At 39.6% G+C, this 22,069-nt stretch overlaps 1 protein-coding gene across 7 annotated transcripts in view; it reads right to left on the reverse strand.

Annotated features, from left to right (window-relative positions):
• PCNT (pericentrin) overlaps positions 1-22,069 on the reverse strand; it is a 97,585-nt gene that overhangs the window by 2,807 nt on the left and 72,709 nt on the right. For all 7 annotated transcript variants that reach the window (XM_031604482.2, XM_090144582.1, XM_090144581.1 and 4 more), the window contains 11 exons: positions 21,441-21,638; positions 20,206-20,401; positions 19,398-19,620; positions 15,962-16,112; positions 13,773-14,294; positions 12,731-13,011; positions 11,878-11,980; positions 8,357-8,521; positions 4,981-5,219; positions 3,633-3,721; positions 2,366-2,519 (listed from right to left, as the gene is read on the reverse strand). In XM_031604482.2, the coding sequence (XP_031460342.2) occupies positions 2,366-2,519; positions 3,633-3,721; positions 4,981-5,219; positions 8,357-8,521; positions 11,878-11,980; positions 12,731-13,011; positions 13,773-14,294; positions 15,962-16,112; positions 19,398-19,620; positions 20,206-20,401; positions 21,441-21,638 (2,321 nt within the window). The remainder of the gene's footprint in view (positions 1-2,365; positions 2,520-3,632; positions 3,722-4,980; positions 5,220-8,356; positions 8,522-11,877; positions 11,981-12,730; positions 13,012-13,772; positions 14,295-15,961; positions 16,113-19,397; positions 19,621-20,205; positions 20,402-21,440; positions 21,639-22,069) is intronic.

Here is a 22,069-nt window from a genome sequence, read left to right on the forward strand (position 1 = left end):
CAATGCAAAGCAAACTCAAATATCAACAGGCACCACCAAAAACTTCCACATAATTAGGTTGGAAAAAAACACACTAAGCAGCTTTGTTTACAGAAGAACCAAAAGAAAGGATGTTTTGGTAAGAGCTGGAGTACCTATGAGTCTCACTCTCCTGATGAGCAACCAAAAGTTCCTCTAAGAAAGCTACAGTCAGAGGCAAATGCAAATGGCTGGATAAACCCACTTCTAGGGAGACAAGCATGCTGCATCCAAGTGCGTAGCAGGTTAAAGTCTACTTGGAAGGACAAGGCTGAAAGAGGTTAAATCACATACTGTGACTGTATTGCTTTATTCTACATTATTAATAGTTTAGAAAACAAATAATAGAAACATAGTTTTGTGGGAACATTCCATGCAAACATACTGCTACTGTGGAGTTGGGAGGTTTTTCCTTTATTTATTTATTTATTTATTTACAAAGGAATGCAGTTCCTATCAATCCCTTCCTTCTGTTCATCTCTGCCAGGAAATGCTTCTCACATCCACATTTGATTTTAGCTATCACTAATCCAGTCACACAGAGTAAAAAGGATCTACACTTATTATTTTCCCTGTTCCATACAATACAGATGACATCTCAGTAGGTACGCTGCCTGTGCTTGTGCTTCTGTCTATCAGATCCTGATACATTCTGTGAGAGAGGGGTAGGATGGAGTAGGAATTTAGGCTTATGAGAAATGCTTGCAGGTCTCCAATTCTCTTGACAGTTTTGCTAAATTCTCTGCAAAGCAGAGTCCTACCCGTCATTCCTGAGAAGCACTGCCCTGTCTTGTTACCCAGATCAGCCAGCAGGATTTCAAAATAAAATGAAATCTAAAACAATTTGGATCTTCCGTTGTCTTTGGGTAATGCTCATTCACCACAGCTGTTTACAGACAGGTTACTGGCTGTCCTATTTTGACCAATATAATTTTCTAGTTAATTTTCTTCAGAGCAGTTGGTATGGTGCTGTGTTTTGGATTTAGGATGAGAATAATATTAACAACAGTGATGTTTTAGTTGTTGCTGAGCAGTGCTGCACAGAGCCAGGGACGATTCAGTTTCTTAGTTTCTCATATTATCCTCCAGCAAGGGGGGCAGGGAGGCACAAGGAGCTGGGGGGGACAGGACCCGGACAACTCACCTAAACCTTCCAAAGGGATATTTGATAGCATAGGGCATAATGAGAAAAAAATTGTAAAACTGAAGGGACTTGGCCAGAGAAGCTGCTGCTGCTCGGGGATCAGCTTGGTTAATGAGTGCATCACCTGTTTTCTTTGGCTGGCTGGGTTTTGATTTGGTTTGGTTTGTTTGTTTTGCTTTTTTGTTTGGTTGGTTGGTTTGTTGATCTCCCTTTCACATTAAACTGTCCTTATCTCAATATATAAATTTTTGTATTTTTTTCTTTTCCAGTTCCCCCATCCCCCTGAAGGGGAGTGACCAAGCAACCATGTGCTACTTACCTTTACCTACCTGCCTACCTACCTGTATTGCGTTCAACTGCAATATTCAGTTTTCTTAATTAAAAAATAATAATAATAATAATCTTTCTTGTGTGGGTAAAGTTTCCAATTCATAGCAAGGGGGTGAAAAAAACCCACACGTTCCAAGCTGATGGGATTGCACATCAACTACTGTAAAACTGCATCATATGAAAGGAGCCACAGAAGAGGAATAACCTGACTCTGCAATACTCTAAGTTACTTCACATGCTTGGAGAGCCTGAGACTGGAGAAGTCAATGATGGCTGAAGGCTACATTCCTCCAAGTCCAGCACTGAGCTTGCAGCTGAGGTATTTTCTTAACACTGCTGTGCAGAATGCCACCGGTGACTTCCAACCCAGCAATAATCAGCTGGGGCTGTAGTCCTGTGCAGAACTGGCTGTAATACACAGAAAAACTGGAACACACACAGCGCAAGTTCCCAGCTCTCAGTCTGTGGCAGCAAGTCTGAAGGCAGCTTACATTAATACAATGCTTCCCTACGGTAAACGAGCCATGTCTGCAGGAGGAGGAATCTACTTCACACTTGAAAATCAATCCCCAATTTAGTAGGCAAAAACAGCAAGAACTCCCCTTCAAAGAAGGCTAAAAGATAACATAATTGGAAGTGCTTTCACATATCCAGATTGAACTGGAGAACACCACTGAGTGTTGTCAGTGCAAGAACATCAGTGCAAGAAATGCTCAAAGCAAAAGAGACATTGTCTTCTGTAGCAACCTGAACCTAAGGAAACATTTACCAGATTCAGACTTCTTGTTCGAGTACTTCCTCCAAGTAGCTGTCTCATTTTTAGCAAAGTCTGTCTGATGAGATGATTACACATCAGCCAGACTGCAGACTGACCTGCTGTGTGACCGGTGAGAGGATTTGGAGGAGCAGCTCACAGATCTTGCAGAGCTGGTTCTGTGGCACAGGCCAGTGTCCCGGGTTGGGGGAGAGCTTACATGAACAGCTGGGAGCTGCTGCTGTTTCAGAGTTTCTGTTCTGGCACCAGAGTCTGTGTTAAATATGAAACAGTTGAAAAGTACTCACTAAAAACCACTTACAGAAGCCTTTTTTTATATTTAACCAATTAAAAAACCCCACAAGAATTGCAGCAATATGTATTTGGTTTTGGTTTAAAATGTACATTACAATTTCAGTTGGTTGTGAGACAAGTGGCAGAAAAAGGATTGTTTGTTGTTTCGTTACCTTTAATAACAAATATTCCTTCAGATATGTCCTCTTTTAAATCACTATCAATGATTTGATTTGCTCTTCTGAGAGCCTGACAGTAGTGACAGTAGTGACTGACAAGTAGTATATAGGAAATTTATTTATTTTTAAAGTAAGTATTCCCAATCTAAATTACTGAAAATGACATAGTGTGTTCATATACCAGGTAATGAAAAATGTACTGTTACATCAGATTTTTGTTTAGCATTGAAAAGCCACAACTGGAATATAACACATATATTGCATATTGCACAACATGGGGTACCACATGAAGACACTTGAACAAGTTGTTACTGACACATCATTAGATAACTCAAAGGAACACAGCCCTTATTGAACTCTATTAGACCATCATCCATAGCACCTAACATTCAGGGAAAACCTGTCATCACATTCTGAGCCTTTTCCAAACCTCCATTTAATGGAACCATTTTAAACTGTTTTTCCCATCGCTGGCAACACAGGAAAGCACATCCCTTCTAAGACTTCTTTTTTTATACTGCATGTACCAATTTTAATACTGTTAAGTAGTATTTGGCTTTGTCTTATTAATAACTTACGGCATCAATTTCCATTATAGGTAGCTTTAAAAAGTATGAAAAAGTTATCAGATAAGTTTAATGAACATACAACTGCTTTACAGCTATAGCAGTTGCACGAGAGAAGAGGACGAGTTTGATGCTGTTGTAAAGTTCTAAATTCTGTAAGTTTGCATTTTTAACTTCTTACAGTGCCATTTTAAACTCATAATCATGACAAGGGAACAGATAAACAGATTTGTGTCAACACAGATATTTTGCTTTTCTGTCTGTTTTATGGAGATTTTTTGTTTGTCTACTGAAACATTGCTAGAGATAAATTATCATTTTTAAAATGTACTTGACCAAAAGCTTACCTGTATTATTTCCTGTATGCTGGGAAATGGTTTCACCCTGGGCATTTTTTCTGTTAAGCTTGTTCCACTTTCTCACCAAAAACTTCAATCTTGGTAACAGAATAAATTTGTACAATCATTAATAACAGGAAAAATACACTAAATTTTAATATTAAACTTTTTGTACGCACAAAGCAAATTAAATGTATTATTCAGTTAAGTAACAATCCTTGTAGGAATGGAGAAGGAAGACTGCCAGCATCTTCCCAGTGACAACTGTGTCACCTGTCAGTTCTCTGCAGCGCTAAGACCACCCAATCTTAAGGGTCTGAGGTGGCAGCAGATTGTTTACATTAACCTTTTATTTCTTTTTATTATTATTATTTGTTTGCTTTTAACCCACTCTTGTTTATTTTCCCCAGTTTCTAAACACTGAAGAAATAGATTTTGAGAACACATAACCATGTAATCTTACGCATTTAGGAGGAAAAACAAGAATAAAAAAGCAGTAACCCAGTCGCTCGAAATAGCTCAGTGGGACAGCAAAAAAGGAATGCACATTGGAGCTTAATCACAACATCCTCTTTACAGTCTTGGGATGCAGTTGCTTTCTGTTGGGCGATGGTTATTAACTTCCATAGTTTGTATCCAATCAAAGGTGCTGGAAATATTTGCCAGTTTGTTTTAAAAATGTTCTTCTGCTCCAGCCCTAAATTCCAGGGAGCTGTGGGGCCTCAGAGGGTTAGTTTGGAGGTCTCTATCCTTTCATACTACTATCATTACAGCATCCATTTCAAAGACAACAGACCAGAAAATCTTAAGCTTCATCATAACAGTTTCTAGTAACAAGGAGATTGCTTAGAAGTAACCTCCTATTACATTCAAAACTTTTTTTTCCAATAGATGAACCCAAGAGACATTAAGGGACAGTACATCATCCTAAGCACAGATATCAAAATCCACTCCATCGTGGATAAATAATGGTGTGTGACGGAATCGTGCTCAGTGAAATACAGGCTACTGAGATCAGGAGAAGAAAATCATCACTGATGGGATGGTAACATTACAATACAAGAGGCTACCCAGTATGTCCCAAATAGATAAGGGAAAAAATGAAAGGATCAGCTTGAAATTATTGTGTAGTGATGTGCAAATATACTGCACATCATCTCAAGAGATGGAATCAGCTTTTACAAATCTTTGGTTTGGTACAAATTCAACGTAGCCCTGACTCTGAAACTGCAATTTGGCCAAAGTTACAGCTAACAAGTCAAGTTCTGGAGAAAGCTTCTGTTTATTATTCAGGTAGGATAAGCCATAAAACTACCCATTTTATCTATGTCCAAGAAAGTGAGTGTTTTGCTTTTACCTTGATACAGCAATGACTGCCCTGACTGCACATCTGAACTTGGTCAAAGGGCGAGAGCGGGAGGCAGGAAGCTGCAGGTCTGCAGGTGAGGGGTAGATTCCCATGCGTGCTATTAGAGAGAGAGTTGCTTGTTCACAGTCTTGAAATCCACCAAGCAGTAGCAAGAGGTATTTCTTCTGATAAACCAGAGCCTTTCTAAAGCTCTCTGCTCTTAGGTACTTCCTATATAATCTCTGTAACTGAAGGGAAAAAAAATAATTAAAGCTGTGAAGATCTAGCTATAGCAAGTCTAGAAAAGTTGCTTGCATTGTCCAGAAAGGATTCACAGAAATTGGTTGTGCGTGGGTACCTAAAATGATTTTGCTTTGCAAGATCACAGAAAGCTATTTAATAATTATGAACTATGGAAGCGTTGTATAATAAGGGTAGTGAGGCACTGGCACAGGTTGCCCAGAATGGTGGTGGATGCCATGTCCCTGCAGACATCCGAGGTCAGGCTGGACAGGGCTCTGAGCACCTGATCTAGCTGTAGGTTTCCCTTCTCATTGCAGGGGAGATGAGCCAAATGACCTTTAAAAGCCCCTTCCAACTCAAACAATTCTATGATTCCTCTTTAAATTTTGAAGAAGTATTTATTCTAATGACTTCATTACTTGTATATTTTTTTTTTTAAATTTTTTAGGCAAACCAGTGATATTACACTCTGAACCATAAATAGAGGTTTGTACCACTTTACTGAACTTCTTTTGGCTATGCTAGGCTAAAAAGTTTTGGTATGGTTACTGGTTGGTGCGTTGTCTTTGTGTGCAATGTCTGTACTGCTGATGCAAGGGCTGCTGCAAGACCTCCATTCCAAGCTGAAAAGCACCCAATTTCAGAGTATCAGATGGCCCTAAATCTCCTGAAAGTTTCACATCAAAACCATCATACCTGAGATTCTAACACTTTTAATCTTTAATGACAGCAATTGTATTAAATAAATATTAACCAGAAAGCATGTTGGGGTGGGTGTCTCACTGACTTGATTATAATCAAATCTGTCAGAGGAAAATTTAAAATTAGGAAAAAGTAAAAAAGGATGTTTGATAATTCCATGCTTAGACAAAAAATCTGAATCTTCTTCACATTTAAAAGTAAAAAGCAGTTCCAAAGAGATAGATGATTTTTGGTGCAAGTTTCTGTTTAACACCAAGAAAGTTATAAAGAATCTTTTCGGATGAGGGACATACAGGGAAAGAATGTCCTTAATTCACATTTATCTATAAAGTCAATCACTGTGTACAGAAGAGCAATGCAGCTAGTAAGAAAAATAGAGAAACCAAGGCACATGAGGAGCTACTGAGGGAACTGAGGTTGTTTAGTCCAGAGGAGGCTGAGAGGAGATCTCATTACTTCCTACAACTACCTGAAAGGAGGTCACAGGGAGGAGGGGATCAGCCTCCTTTCGCAGGTGACAAATTATAGGACATGAGGAAATGGTCTAATTGTGCCAGAAGAGGTTTGAATTGGACATCAGGAAGAATTCCTTCATAGAGAGGGTGGTTAGGGGTCAGATGGACTGCCCAGGGAAATGGTAGAGTCTCCATCCCTGGAAGCAGTTAGGACATATATGGAAGTGGCACCAGGTTTAGTGATGGACTCCATACAGTCATACTGATGGTGATTTTGAAAGTCTTTTCAAACAAAGTGTTTCTATGATTCCGTTCCTAGAAACTGACCTTCTTGGCTTCCCTCTAACAGCAAGTCTTTATCACATTCATAATAAAGAGAATGCAAGCCGAATTGAGAATTCAAGTAAAATTACTAAGCAACAAAACTTTTTTTTTGGTTTTTATTAAAACAAAAAAAGAAAAAGAGAGCAACATAAAACTACTGGGATGTTTGATCTTGTTTTTGTAAAACTAACGCATCAGTCAAGCTCAGTAGAAGTGGTTGCAACTCTTACTAAGTTCTCAAGATTCTCGTCAGAGACTTGATGAAATTTTATTCTTTCTGTGCTTCATTCTTGAAAACAGTTGTTCACAAACGTACACGCTGCCAGAAAGCGATGAAGTCACTAAGGCTTGATTGTAAAACAAGGGATATTTTTCTCTGATAAGTCTTGTAAAGTAAAGAGACACAATCAGATTTTTCTTTGAGTTGAATGTCTGACTGCAACACTATACATTCAATTTGAAAATTCACAGGTAATGTATTTATGTTGATTGAAAATGGAGTTGCAAATATACCCCAAAAAAGATATTTTTTCTGAAATATTGAAACTTATTCTCAAATTCCTTTATCAAAATGAAAAGCAAGGTCGTATAGTTTTGGCCATTCGTAAGACTTGATTTCATTTCGCAAATCATAAAATGTTTTTAGCATTTTACCCTGACTTAGCCACCTTTAGTTTCATAGAATCACAGAATGGCTTAGGTTGGAAGGGACCTTAAGAATCACTGAGCTTCAACCTCCCCATGCCACGAGCAGGGTTGCTAACTACTACATCAGGCTGCCCATCATTCCCCTCCAACCTTGAACATTTCCAGGCATGGGGCATCCATAACTTCCCAGGGTAACTTGTTTCAGCACCTCACCACCCTCTAAGTAAAAAATTTATTCCAAAAATCTAACCTGTATCTCCCCTATTTTAGTTCAAAGCTATTCCCCTCACTACTAGATCATGTAAAAAGTTGTCCAATTCCTGCTTATAAGTTCAAGTACTGGAAGGCCATAATGAAGTCTCCTCAGAGCCTTCCCTTCTCCAAGCTAAACAAGCCCAGCTCTCTCAATCTTTCCTCATAGGAGAGGGGCTCCAGCCCTCTGATCATCTTAGTGGCCCTCCTCTGGACCCACTCCAATAGCTCCACATCCCATCTGTACTGGGACCCTGCACTTCATCACAGCACCGCAGATGGGGCCTCGCAAGGGCAGAGCAGGAGGTGGACAATCACCTCCCTCACCCTGCTGGCCACCCCTCTTTTGCAGCAGCCCAGGGTTCTGGCTATTATTATTGGGTGTTACTATTGGCAATGACTGCATTTTACTCATTAAGTGGCACAAGCACATCATGTGTAACACACGTGGATTTTTATCAGACTCCATCCACAACATATGAAGTGAGCCCTGCTCTGTGTTCCCCCCCTCCACAAGTATTCCATTGTCACCCACACAGTCAACACTCAAGCTACATGCAATTGACTCATCAAATTTATCACAAAAAGTCACATCATATGCTAAATGTGTATGGCCTTGTGGGACCATATTAAATGCTCTTTACAGCCACATGTGGTCCATGGGCTGGACACACCTGGTTTAAATGATGTGCTAATGCCTTTAGCATTGCCTGCTCCTGCAGCTCCAGACAGCCATTTGCTAAACATCACTATCATTTTACCTTAGGATTGAATGCTTCCACCATTGCTTTGTTTTCAGTTTCAGCAGTTGCTTTAGCCAGTTCGGATTCTGCGTGTTTCAGTGCATTCTGCAAAATGCTTCTTTCTTGCTGCCAAGCAGCTCTTTCCAGTTCTTGAGCAGGGTTGGTATCATCTGTAGATCTGATCTAAAGAAGAAACCAGAAATGAGTGAGCCATGGTAGTTCTTGAACATGACTTCCACAGTCAAACATCTCAAGTCAAGTAACAGCCTAACTTCATGGACAAACTAAACAAAAACAACCACCATGACAGCCACCAGTAGCATTCAGGTGCTAAATGGTACAAAAGGAAACTGAAAAATACAAGCAACCTTAGTTAAGTAGTATCAAATTAATCAGGTTATCCCTTCCCCAAACATATGTCTGATCAGTTTTACAAGAAACCTCTATGGTAACGACAGAGAAGCTTCCAACATATGGGAACAGAAACAAATCATCTGGCTTCCTTGCACATTCAGAACGAGCAAAGAAACTGACACAGAAATGTGTTTGTTTACATGCATGCACAAAAACACCTTGTAAAGCACACACAGATGAAACCTTTAAGAAAACAGCATTCAATCCTGAGAATATTTAGTTTTGTAGTAAATCATCTCTTCCAGGAGACCAACAACTCCAGATTTAATTTTTAGAGAAGTTCTGCCTTCATAACCCTCTTCATACCAATTTGATTTTGTCAGCAGTTACATCAGTGTAGGATGCAGCAGATCAGAATCAAGAGGAAAGATGTTTTTGAGATGGTTAGCATTTTATCCTTTGAAATAAAATCTATACACTAAAGGAACCGGTACACACAACTGACCCCAATTTCTCCTCGTAGCTTATTTCAGTACAGCCTTACTAGGAGCTCGAACTTTTTCAGGAGTTATTTCTTAAGAATATTTTTATACAGTAATATTCGACATTTATTTTGACTTCCATGAGGAAGTACATACACACATACAAATAAAAAATCTTGTACCACGAAGGGTGATATACTAGAACCACTAAAGAGAGATACTTTCAGTATCTGAAACACGTATCTGGAACAGTCAGTTCTGCCAGTTTTGTGACAGATTTCCAAGGTCCCTATTCTCCAACAACAGATCTATCAAAGAAACTGATCCCTGTAACAGTTTCTTTATAAAACAGAAAGGAAAAAAACAAAACATGGGTTCCCATGCTGTCTGTACCTTTGCAGCACATGATTCACCTTTCTGACTTTGCAACTTCCTTTATAACTGCAGAAACCAAAGGCTTTTTACTTCTCAGCATACACAAAAAGAGCTTAAGACAGAGCAAAACACCAAAATGCCAAGAATCTAATACAATTTTCTGTGTTGTTTTAAAAATTAGGCATTTGTTTCTTTACAGGTTAAATTCTTCTCCCATGCTTATTATCTAATTCAGACATGGCCTATACAGATTCAGATTTTTATACTAAAGTTGGATAAACTAAAGCAGTGGCGTGGCAGTTATATCACTACAGTCAGTTGGATGAGGAAAAAATAGCATCTTTAGAACAAGGACAGAGAAAAGGACACAGGATACAAAATACAAAAAATACAAAAAACGCTTCAGGTAACTGTTAACAAAAATAGTTCAAACAAAACCCACATGTCTAATGCTGAACTGGAGGGAAGCAGCTATGGTCTCTCCAGCGGTCATCCCAGTAAGGACTACAGTCCTTCCATCTCAGGCCTTTTGCAGACCTAAAGCTACAAAAGCTGAATTTGAAGGCAGTAACACATATTATCTGAGGAATCCTGCCTGATATGCATCTGTGTGCTTGATTTCTACTGTATGAGTTGACATACAATTACCATCTACTCATTTTGGTCTGTTCTATTCTGCAACATTTTGCTAGTTTCTCAAATAGTTCTCTATTTATCAAAACCCCAAAGTGCAACAAAGATAATTTCCTTCTGTTTCTAGAGCATGTGGTCAAGCACACTTAATGGAAGGAGAAATGCAGAGAAGCACCTCAACTGAGAGGCAGTTCTGAAGAACAAACTGAAAATGGGGCAGAGGGATGTCTGCCTGCAGAAAAAAAAGATATCAAGATGCATTTGTATTCTAAGCTAAATGATAACATGTCTTTAGACTGCTCCTCTAAAAACTTCTTATTGTTAAGAAGAAGAAACCTTATGTTTCACTGTGGTCATTAAAACAGCTTTCTCCAGGACCCAAGTGATCCAACAACTGCTTATTCAGCTTGGCATTCACTGGTATCTCATTAAGAAGCTTGGAACTAAAGAAGCTGACCGTGGAGAAGCTAGGGGCATTGAAAAAGCATTTGCAGTAGAGTTTCTAAAGCAGAAGACCTAATGAAATAAGGGTGGAAATCAAAAAAGAATCCAAACAATTATTTCCTTTTCCAGTAGAGTAATAACTCGTAGTAAGCTGAGTCAGACAAATAGCCCAGAGAGAGCTCTACTAAGTCAGACTTAAGTGGAGTCATAAGGAGGCTCAGCTTCCCCACAGACTCAGTTTTCTGAAAGGAAAATAGTCAAAATAACTTCAAAAATGCCTACCTGTAAAAGGTTATAACCCCCTCCCTTAGGGCATCACTTGGCAACCACCTACGTGGTTACACGGATGACAGACGGAAACTGCTTATTGCCTTTTGTTGGCAGTTAAGACACAGGGAGAGCTTGCACCATGCCTTGCCAGGTTTTCATAGATCAACCTTGTATTATGGAACACATGAGAACAACTGAAGCCTCTTAATAGTCACAATTCTTTCGCAAAGGTTTTTTTTCTGGGGATCTAGTACAAATTTCTAGGTCAAGGTTATCCTTGACCTAGAACAGAGGGAAGATGAATCTAATAGCACCAAAACTCTCGTTAAACCCGCTTAATATAAAAAGGTCAGAAGGGCTACAATGCATTTGAAGATCTCTTAACTACAGAAAGACGTATGTTAGTGCAAAGTTATATGGCAAATAATATGAAATGAAAGAGCTATGCATTTTATGTTTTCTAACAATACACCAGAGTTCAGCCTTCAACAATTGCTAAGTTATGTAAAAATATCTGTAATACTGCAACTATCAGACAAAACTTCCCTCATGAAATGACAAACGACTTCTGCTTTTTGAAAAATGCTTGACAATTTGCTGAAAAATAATTGTGTCTGGATGTATTCAGAAGAGGAAGCAACACTTTCCACCGTTCGATATCCTCAGACATGTTACATACTTATTACATATATAGGAAAAAAAATCCTTCAGAAGTAGACTCAAGAATGCATCAAAGAAAGAGACATACATACAAAAAAATATACTAAATATGTTGGTATATTGATGGTGTGAGTATAAGAGTTCTTGTCTTTTTACTATCCTCAAGGCAGAAAAACCAAACAAATTTCCTCAGAATGTTAATTAACACAAACCCCTACAACACACGCACCCCCAACACCACCACAGCTTACCTATGTACCAGAACACAAATAACACAGAATAATTTCCTGATAATGAACAAATATATGCCCTTTTCCTCACCTGAGATGCAGGAGGAGACAATAAATCTGATTTTAGCTCCTTTAAGGTCTGCAGTAAAGATGCTACAGCTTCATCATTTGATACATACCAGTCACTAACTGTTCTGTTAAAAAGAAATACTTTGTCAGTATGGTTGATTTCTGGTAATCTCATATTACAGTTAGCATACATTCTTCCTCCCCACTGAAATATCTTATGTTTTGATGCTGTCCTCATTTACTACCTATCACACAGAATACAATAATACACACGAATCAGTAATTTTTATTAAATAAAGTAATTTCTAAATAGCTCTGAACAAGAATTTATTCAGAAATCCATATTTTATACCAGTCTGAAATTCTACCGTGCAAATTCAGGCTGCAGCAAAATTTTACTGGTATTTTACTTTGCTGCCAAAGAAACAAAAAAATTATCCTGATGACCAACTTTTCCCTTCTGTGCTCAATGGACCCCTCTGCCCCCCATTCCAAACCTGCAGCTGCCTTGATTAAGCTGTTTTTCTGACTACTCTCTAATCAGAATTAGTTAATTAATTAGTTAAAAAGCTCTTTCCAACTCCCAGTTTTTCTTTTTGGAGTTGTTCTTTTTCTGAAAGGTTACTTCATGAATCTGGTTCACAAGCAGGCACAAAAGCTTTTTACAGGAATGGCTGCTGTGGGATGACAATCTTCCAAACACAGTCTGCTAGAACCATGAAATCATGGTTTCACACCAGGTTGGTCTTGTAAGCAAAGGAAATGATATATGACCCATTTTCTTCAGCTGATGGCTTTCAGCCATGATCCGTACACGTTCAGAAGCCGTATGGAGAGAAAACTACTGTTTTATAAACATTATTTAAGCTACTCACTTATCTACAGTTTTACACATTAACTCAATGAGGTGTGCAGCTACAAAAAGCAACTGTTGTCTTATCTTCTCCAGCTGTTGCTTCTGCTGCTGCAAGTTGAATTTTCCAGTTTCTTTTGTCATGGGCTCTTTGGCATTTTGATCTTTGTCTGAAGTACACAACAGTCCTCGCTGACTGCTTGGAGATGGAGGACTTCTTTCTGTTTCCTTTAAGATTGCCACAATTTCCTGCATCTCTTTAATTCTTTGTTCATCCCTCTGGTGTTGCAGTTCCAAGTTTTGCTATTTGAACAGAAGAAATAGTAAAAGAAATTGCCACTTGTACATACACACATATATATCAATACATATGTAGATACTGATATGCAGACCAGTATAAAAGCACCACACCAATCTAACATATTTACATCTCAGTGTTTCTTAAGCCATAAATTACTTACAGGGGAAGACTTATACTACTGCACTTGAAGGCTACCAGGAAGCCATTCAGTAACTATAGAGTGGGCATTTTCTCCATTTCCTGACTTTGTGACTGACAAGTCTTCAGAGAGTCTACAAAGCCTCCCTCTTCCTCTAATGAAAGTGAAGGAGCTGAGAAACAAGGGTGAAACTTAGTTTGGTTACCCACTATGTTTAAACCACACTCAAGGTCTTCTCCATTTGCTAACAAGGGGCAATCCCTAACATAGACCTAAACCCAGAAAACAGCTACATTTGAAAAATGCAGACAGCTGGCTTAAAACATTTTTCAGAATGCTTTGTTACAGGGAAGGAAACATTTTAATTAGAGGACACTATCCACTGGGATAATTCCCACTTCATGGCTAATTCAATCTAAGGGAAGACTCAGACATTCTTGCAAGTCTCTCCTGATCTTTCAGCCAGCCTTCCTCTTTCTCCGTTTCTGTTCGTTGCTGCTGCCTTTGCTCTCTCTACTCTTTCTTATTTCTATCTTGCAATGTTTTGAAGAGCAACTGCAATTGTTCCCACTTAGCTTTCAGCTTTGCTTCTCTTTTCTTCTGGGCCTCCAGGGAATGGATTACCTCTTGCTTTTGACTCTGAAGAGACTCCAGTGTCACTTGGAGCTTGTTACTGATCTCTTTCTCCATCTGTGTTTCTTCGCAGCACATCTGAACTTCAGCCTCTAGCTGCCTTTTGGAATGAATGGCTTTCTGGTGCGTTTTCTCAATAATAGCAGCTAGCTCTGTCTTTTGGGATCTCTCTTCCTCCAGCTGGGCTTGGAGCTCTCGGATAAAGGCCTGTTCCAGCAACAACTCCCTTCGCTGACAAGAAGCATCCTCCTTAGCTTGCATGCTCAACTGTTCTGTCAAAACACGTTCATGATTCAAGGAATTCAAGAGCTCCAAAGAACGATTTCTCTCAGCATCCAAGTTTTTCTGTAGCTCCAACACTTTGTCACGTTCTTGAGACAACAACGCTTCACAGCGGGAATATTCTATCCGAAGTTCCTTGCGGAGATTGTCATTTATTATTTGTTCATGCTCTAGGGACACAGACAGTTTGCTATTCTGTGCTGTCTGCAAATCCAAGGCAGCCTGTAAATCCTGCACAATAGGAGAAACACATAGTCATACTCTAGCATAAGCACTCGTTTGTGGGGTACTCTGGCATTCAGTAATTTTCAAAATTCTGTTTTATGCAAGGAGAAATTCAAGATTGAACTAGAATAGTTCAAGTATTAAAAAAAATAATAATTTAAAAATAAAATTTTAATTTTCTAATTAGGAGTGCCAGAAACATGCTCTTTAAAGTGATGATACTAATTAACAAAACCAAGGGTCTTAATTTGAAAATATCTTGTGGTACATTATTTTTTCTTCAATCATTAAGATCCTCATTGAGAAATCAGTTTTTTTGTTTGTTTTTTTTTTTACATCATCCAATCATCTTAAATGATATCTGAAGCAGAAATAACCTGAATTGATTAAAAAAATAAAACACCAAAAAACAGTCATCTAAGCAGTTTATCTGTAAACCCTTTTGGTTTCACAGCCCATCTATTTAAAGAATGCAGCACAGACTAATGACAATAACCCATTCTCAGCTCAATTCTGTGAGCCAGTGCATTCTCATCATTCTCTTTTCAGAAAGGAAGCAAGTAAATGAAGGGGCAGCTCCACAATGCTTTCAGAAAGTCAGAACAAACCCCTGCTGCAGTCCTGGCAGGGGTTTCTGCCCTCTGTCCCCAGGTAGCACCATACCTCTGATCACATAGGAAGCCAGGTGAGATGGCTAAGTATACATACTTATAGCTTATACATATAAGCACAAACTGGTACCATCAGCTTTCTGTAGCACTGGTCCATGGGAGGATTTGGGAATGCAGGACTGCAGCAGCATCACCTGAGAATGGTTTCATCTCTTGCACAGCTTTATCTGGGGCAGTGCACTTTTGCTTTGCTTTTGACTAAGATGGTCCCTGTGTTCTCTGCATGACCAACCCTTTTACAAGATACATATGGAGCTAACATGCTCCACCATAAAAGCAGGAAAAAAGCCAAACCACCAAACAAGAAACACCTACGCACTTAAATAATTACCAGAAGAATAACATAAACGAGAGAGCAGACCATAAAGAAATTGTCAGAAGACTTTGGCTTTGGTTTCTAGTTATGCTAAAGATATATGTTAAAAAGATGGGAACATGATTATGTCTTTTACAAGAATCATTTCTATCACAGTATCAATGAGAAAGCCAGTCATTTGTTTCCTGCTCTATTCAGAAAATAGGGTACAAAAGAAAAGAAAGATTGCTCAACCTCAAAAAAGTTGTATTGGAAAGGTTTCAGTTACTTTCTACCAAGCATTTATATTATTGGTTAGTTTTCTCTGTAATCTCAGTCATATACTGCACATCCTCACGGCACACTTGCTCTGTAACAAAGGGTACGGTTACACAATTGTGGAGTCTGTCTCTATACAGCAACAGACAGTACAAAACTGACCTTAAGAGAGTGAAAGTATAAGGATCTGAAAACATTAAGAAGATGTCATAAAGATACATCCAACTTTTGCTTATTTCCATAGGTGCTGCTAAGGATGATAACAGAAAGCTTTAATTCTGCAGGGGAAAAATGCCACGCACATTAGGTACAAGCAAGCTTTCTTTTGGTAAACTGTCATTGAATAAAAACACTGGATATGAAACAGTACAAAACTAACTTGTTAGATCACTTCTCTTGGTGTATGAGGTTAAGATGTTGGGCATTACCTCCAAGGCCTTTTTCTTTTCATCTTCTGCTTTCTTATGCTGAAGCTGTTGTTCCTCAAGCAAAACTCGCAGCTCTGTTTCTGTCAGACGTTCAGTCTGCAACTCTTGCAGAGTAGCTGTCAAATCCTTCTCTTTACTTTCCAATTCAAAACTGAAAAGTTCAAAATGACACTTCTATGTATGTTCAGAACAAAATATCCTTCTCTAGTGATGCAAGTGAGACACTTTGAATTACTTTTTGTGATCTGACTGACAGATTTACTTCCCTAAGAGGGCCTCTTATAGGGTCGGTTCCAAGTCAAAGATATTTAGCATCTGAAAACAGTTTCTCTCCCTGCAAGTAAAGCTAAAACTATCCTATCAAGTAACTATTAAAAGATATGGACAAATAATCTACCTTGGTGAAACAAAATGTGTGTCCTGGGATATACTAGGAATAAGGTGGAAAAAAAACCTATAAATAGAACACAGCAAAATGACAGGCAGACAAAAGTGCGAAGTAAAAGACCAAGACAAAAGCAGCAGGATAGCAAAGATGCATTAGATTTGCATGGCAAGGTTTTGGTAGTGGGGGCAGGAGGAGTGCCCTCTGTGAGCAGAGCCCAGCACTACTCCATGCAGATCACAGCTCCAGCTACTTCAAAAGAGACCTGCTGCTGGCCAGACCTGAGCCACAAGTGATGCTGGGTGTGCCTATGGGGCAGATTCAAGAAAGAGAAAAGTGCAGCAAGAGGTCTGGGGGAGCTGCCACCCTTGAGGCCCCATGTACTAGGTTTCTTCAGTGTATCTGGCTAAAGGGTTGTGGATGAGGAAAAAAAAACCTTTGATAGGTAGCAGATTTAGGGCTTGATATTCCAAATTCCTCTGAAAGATTATGACTTCTCCTCTAATACTGTATACTAAAAGCTTGGTTAAGTATTCCAGCTTTTCAAAACAAGTGATCAGCCATGTAAATATGGTTTTATCTAATTGTGCAAAGTTAGCTTGTATATTATAAGGTGAAGATGGTGTGAACTGTGTAAGGCTCATGAAAGTGAAGTTCAGTTTTATTTTTGCCTTGAATCTCCCCTGATAACTGCTTGCCTCTTTGAAGCTATGCTAAAGTATATGGAAGGCAGGAAGCTGATCTGGGAGAACCAGCATGGCAAATCCTACTTGACCAACTTAGTGGCCTTCTCTGTCAGGCTTGGGGCGGAGTGGCTGGAAGACTGTGTAGAGGAAATGGACCTGGGGGTGTTGGTTGACGCTCGGCTAAACATGAGCCAGCAGTGTGCCTGGGTGGCCAAGAAGGCCAATGGCATCCTGGCTTGTATCAGAAGTAGTGTGGCCAGCAGGAGTAGGGAAGTAATTGTTCCCCTGTACTCAGCTCTGGTGAGGCCGCACCTTGAGTATTGTGTCCAGTTCTGGGCCCCTCACTGCAAGAAAGACGTTGAGGCCCTGGAGCGTGTTCAAAGAAGGGCAACAAAGCTGGTGAGGGGTTTGGAGCACAGGCCTTATGAGGAGCGGCTGAGGGAGCTGGGATTGTTCAGTCTGGAGAAGAGGAGGCTCAGGGGAGACCTCATTGCTCTCTATAACTACCTGAAGGGAGGTTGTAGTGAGCTGGGGGTCGGCCTCTTCTCCCGTATAACTGGTGATAGGACTAGAGGGAATGGTTTCAAGCTGCGCCAGGGAAGATTCAGGCTGGATATTAGGAAATACTACTTCTCTGAAAGGGTGGTCAGGCGCTGGAATGGGCTGCCCAGGGAGGTGGTGGAGTCACCGACCCTGGAGGTGTTCAAGGAACGTTTGGATGTTGTGTTGAGGGATATGGTTTAGCGAGAACCATTGGTGATAGGTGGATGGTTGGACTGGATGATCTTATAGGTCTTTTCCAACCTTAGTGATTCTGTGATTCTGTGATTGTGTCACTGCAATGTTCAATGGACAAAGAACTGGCTGCAGGATTGAGTCCAGAGGGTGGTGGTCAGTGGCTCAGTGTCTGAAGGAAGGCTGGTAATGAGTGATGTCTTCCCCAGAGTTGGTGCTGGGACCAATACTCTTTAATATCTTCATCAATGATATTGACAGTGGGGTTGAGTGCACCTTCAGCAAGTTTGCTGATGATGCCAAGCTGTGGGGTGCTGTTGACTCACCAGATGGATGGGATACCACCCAGAAGGACCTAAACAGGTTTGAGCAGTGAGCCCAGGAGAACATCATGAGGTTCAGTAAGTCCAAATTCAAAATCCTGCACCTGGGTTGAAGCAGCTCCCATTACCAATACAAGCCAGAGGATGAAATGATTGAGTGCAGCCCTGCTGAAATAGACCTGGGGGTACAGGTGGATGGGAAGCTGGATATGAGCCAGCAATGTGCCCTTGCAGCCCAGAAAGCAGAGGTGATCTGATAGCGGCCTTTCAGTATCTAAAAGGCGGGCAGCTACAGGAAAGGAGACAGACTCTAGAAGGTCTGTGGAGACAGAACAGGGAAATGGTTTCAAGCGCAGAGAAGGCAGATTTAGGTTAGAGATAAGGAAAAAATCTTTTACAGTGAGGGTGGTTAAGTACTGGAAGAGATTGCCCAGTGATATGGTTGATACCCCATTCCTGGAGACTCTAAAGGAAAAGCTGGATAAGGCCCTGGGCAACCTTATCTAGCTGTGTTGTCCCTGTTCATTGCAGGGAAGTTGGACCACATGGCCTTCAGAGGTCCCTTCCAACTCTGAGGATTCTGAGGGATGGGCCCTGTGGTACAGAGCAATGCTGGAGCAGTGCTTGGAGAGCTGCAGACGGGTGAAGCCCACACAGGATCAGTAGGGGAAGAACAGCATTCTAGGGAAGGGACCCCACATGGAACAGAGGAAGGGACTGACCATGGAGAAGCAGCAGATGAAGAAGTGTTAGGGACTGACTGCAGCTTCCATTCCCCTGCAATACTTTGGGAGGATGAGGTAGAGGAATGTGGATGGGGGAAGGTGTTTTAAGTTTACTTTTCATTTTCGCTGCTCAAGTCTGTTAGCAGTAGGCACTATGCTACATTATTCTTTCTTACAGTGAGTCTGTTTTGACTGTGACTGTAACTGGTGAGGGATCTCCCTGTTCTTGTCTCAACCCACCAGGTTTTTTCATCGTACTTTCTCTACCTATTCTGTTGAGGACAGAGAATAAGACTGTAATGTGGTGGAGCTGATCTACCCAGTGGTGTTAAACCCCCACAGAAGTACAGGAGGTACAGACACAAGGCTGTAGTTAAGAGGCAATTATCTCCTCTACTATGCCCATACAATATGCCTTGACTTTTGAGAAGGTTGTGGAAGTGCTAGAGAAGGTAAATGTGTAAATTTGAAGAATGAAAAACTGACAAATATGAAAAGTAACAGAGGTGTATTTATGGATTCAGTGAGTATAAAGCTTTTTCAAATTTGTTAATAAATTTGAATTAACAAACTGCTTCTCACCGGAGCTTGTTTATTTCCTTCTGATGCTCTTCTAGGGATTTTTGCAGCATTTCATTCTCTTGCTTACATTCACACAGATCTGACTTCAGGGTTGATACTGCTGCTTTTTCTTGATTCAAGAGTTCACATGTTTCAGAGGCTCTCTTCTGCTCCTCAGACAGTGTGCTATGCAGGTCACTTACAATGCATTTTTCCTGCTGAAGTTTATATTCTAATAATTCAACTAGGATAAGAAAATATGAACAGTTATTCATATTACAGAGATTTTGACAGTATGTTTACCAGTCATACTGGTTCAACTGCAGAAAAATGAGCTGCATTAAAGTATTCTTGACTGGAGAATTCATTTATTTTCAAATATGACACGAATAAGCAGAAACAGGTACATATATGCTATAGCTTTGCTGCTAGTGGACAAGGGAAGAATAATATAAAAGCTGTGTCAGACTAAATGAGCTACTGTGATGTACTGCAAATCACTCGTTACTAATAGATTCTACAACTCATATATAAAAGCATATATATATGCTTTTTCTTAATATGTATGTATTTCCTGGGTTCTTCTGAAACTTCTTCGTTTTTCCACATATTTTTCTTAATCACTAACATTCAGAGTACGAAGAAAAGGCCTGCTTCTTACCCTGCTAAAATAGCAGGAATCCTAAGTGTACTAATTGAAGAACTGTTTACCACCAGCTTCTTTGCAAAACAGTATGTATTTTTTTCTTTTTATCTGCTAGGCAAAAAAAAAAAAAAAAAAAGGAAGAACGGACAGAAAAGCAGAAAACAAGAACTTGATAATTATTACCTTTCCTTCGAAGCTGGTGTTCTTGTTTGCTCCCCTGATCTTCTACATTAGTAAGAGTTTCCTGCAGCTGCTGTAGCTTCTCCTGGTTCTGAAGATGCGTCATGCGTAGTTGAGCTCGAAGCTCCTGTATCTCAGAGAGCAAGCTGTTCCGGTCTGAAGAGAAAAGGTGCTCCACAACCATCTGCCTCTCTTCCTCCTAAAAAAGAACCAAGTCCTATTAAATCTACTAGCCTATTCTTATTTCCTTCTACAAAGATAAATTCCAGAGAACCCCTCACATGTACAACTATTTTGCAAAGAGGCAAATGCAAATGGCCAAGTTCATACATCATTTTAATTCAAAAAGTTAACATTAAATAACAGAAGACCCAACTTTACTAGCTTCCAAATAGCATAATAGTTATTAATAATAGTTTATACACTGAAAACTAATTACTATCATGAAAATCCCAAACAGATATGGAGTCAGCTCAGAATACACTCCTCGCAAGCTCCAGATAAAACTATTTTATCTCCTTTTCTCAATCCCAGCCTGTTGGTCACTGCTTTTTTTTGCTGGCTTCTAGGTAAAATAATCAATAGGCTTTATAACACGTTTGAGAAAACGGTGCCAAAACACAAACTATAAAAGCCTCGTGATCCCACAATCTAGATTAATGCACACAGAGCATGATTTAACAACAGAATTAATAAACCTTTAAAATAATGATAGTATCCATGTCCAGATCTAATCTCAAAATTCACTATGAGGGAATAGAAGCAATTTAGGAGTATACCACTAAGAGGCGTTTTTTACTTGTTGTTTCATTACATATACCAGTTTTTGCAACTTCATCACCAAACCCAGGATTGGAGAAGTGAAACTTCAGGCCAATTTGCCTGAAGTTTCTCTCTTCTCAAACATACTCCAGAAGTTCTCTCCAATCAGTAGCAAAATCCAGATGTTCCTGAGTTGGTTTTTATTAAAAACAAAACCAATAACAACAACAAAAAAACACCTATATGATCTCTCTCTAACCTACACTTTGATGTCATTACTGAGTCATTACTACTAATTTAAGGGAATCCAAGGCATTTAAGAGTCCTGTTCAAGTCTTAGGATGAGTCCTCTGTTCCTCCTACATATGCATGTAATAATATACACATACACAATGAATGCATATGCACACATATATATATGTACAAAAAAAAGTCAAACAGTTTTTGAAGGGTGGAAGCCATCTTTCTTGTCTTACCTTATCTCCTCTATCTGCCACCTTGCTAAGGTGATCTTTCAGAGACTGTATAGCATTCAGCAAGGCCAAGCCCTCTTTTTGCCATCCCTCTACCACTGCTCTGGTCTGATGAACATTTTTCAGTTCCCTAAAACCAAAGGAATGTTCTGACAAAGCCAATATCTTGTGACTCTCTTCATACACCAACTTCAGCACAGTCTGAGAAATAAAGACAACACAATACTAAATATTAGGAAATAGGCATCACCATCCTGACAGCAACAGAGTAGGATGCAATAGAAATAAGCAACAAAAGTAAGAAGGTTGTTCTAGGTTGTAATATCAATAAAGGCACATGGTTCTGTTCCACTACTTGATGTGCCTAGTAAAATCAGAACACACTTACACACACTTACATAACATCCTCTGGTAACTGCTGGCTAACTGCTAATAACTGAGATCGGTGTTGTTAAAGTACAAATATTAAAGCACAAACAGCAGCCTAGACCAGTGTACCTATTGCTCTGTATGCCACCATGCAAAAATGCAACTAAGCCAAAGGACCGTACTCGATTTTGGTTCTTTCTCAAGTACTTACTCATAGAAAAATTATCCATGTTCTATCAAGTCATGTCACTATATGCCAGTGA

This window comes from Phasianus colchicus, chromosome 7 (assembly GCF_987193195.1).
Source record: "Phasianus colchicus chromosome 7, bPhaCol1.hap1.1, whole genome shotgun sequence".
Taxonomy (NCBI): Eukaryota; Metazoa; Chordata; class Aves; order Galliformes; family Phasianidae; genus Phasianus; species Phasianus colchicus.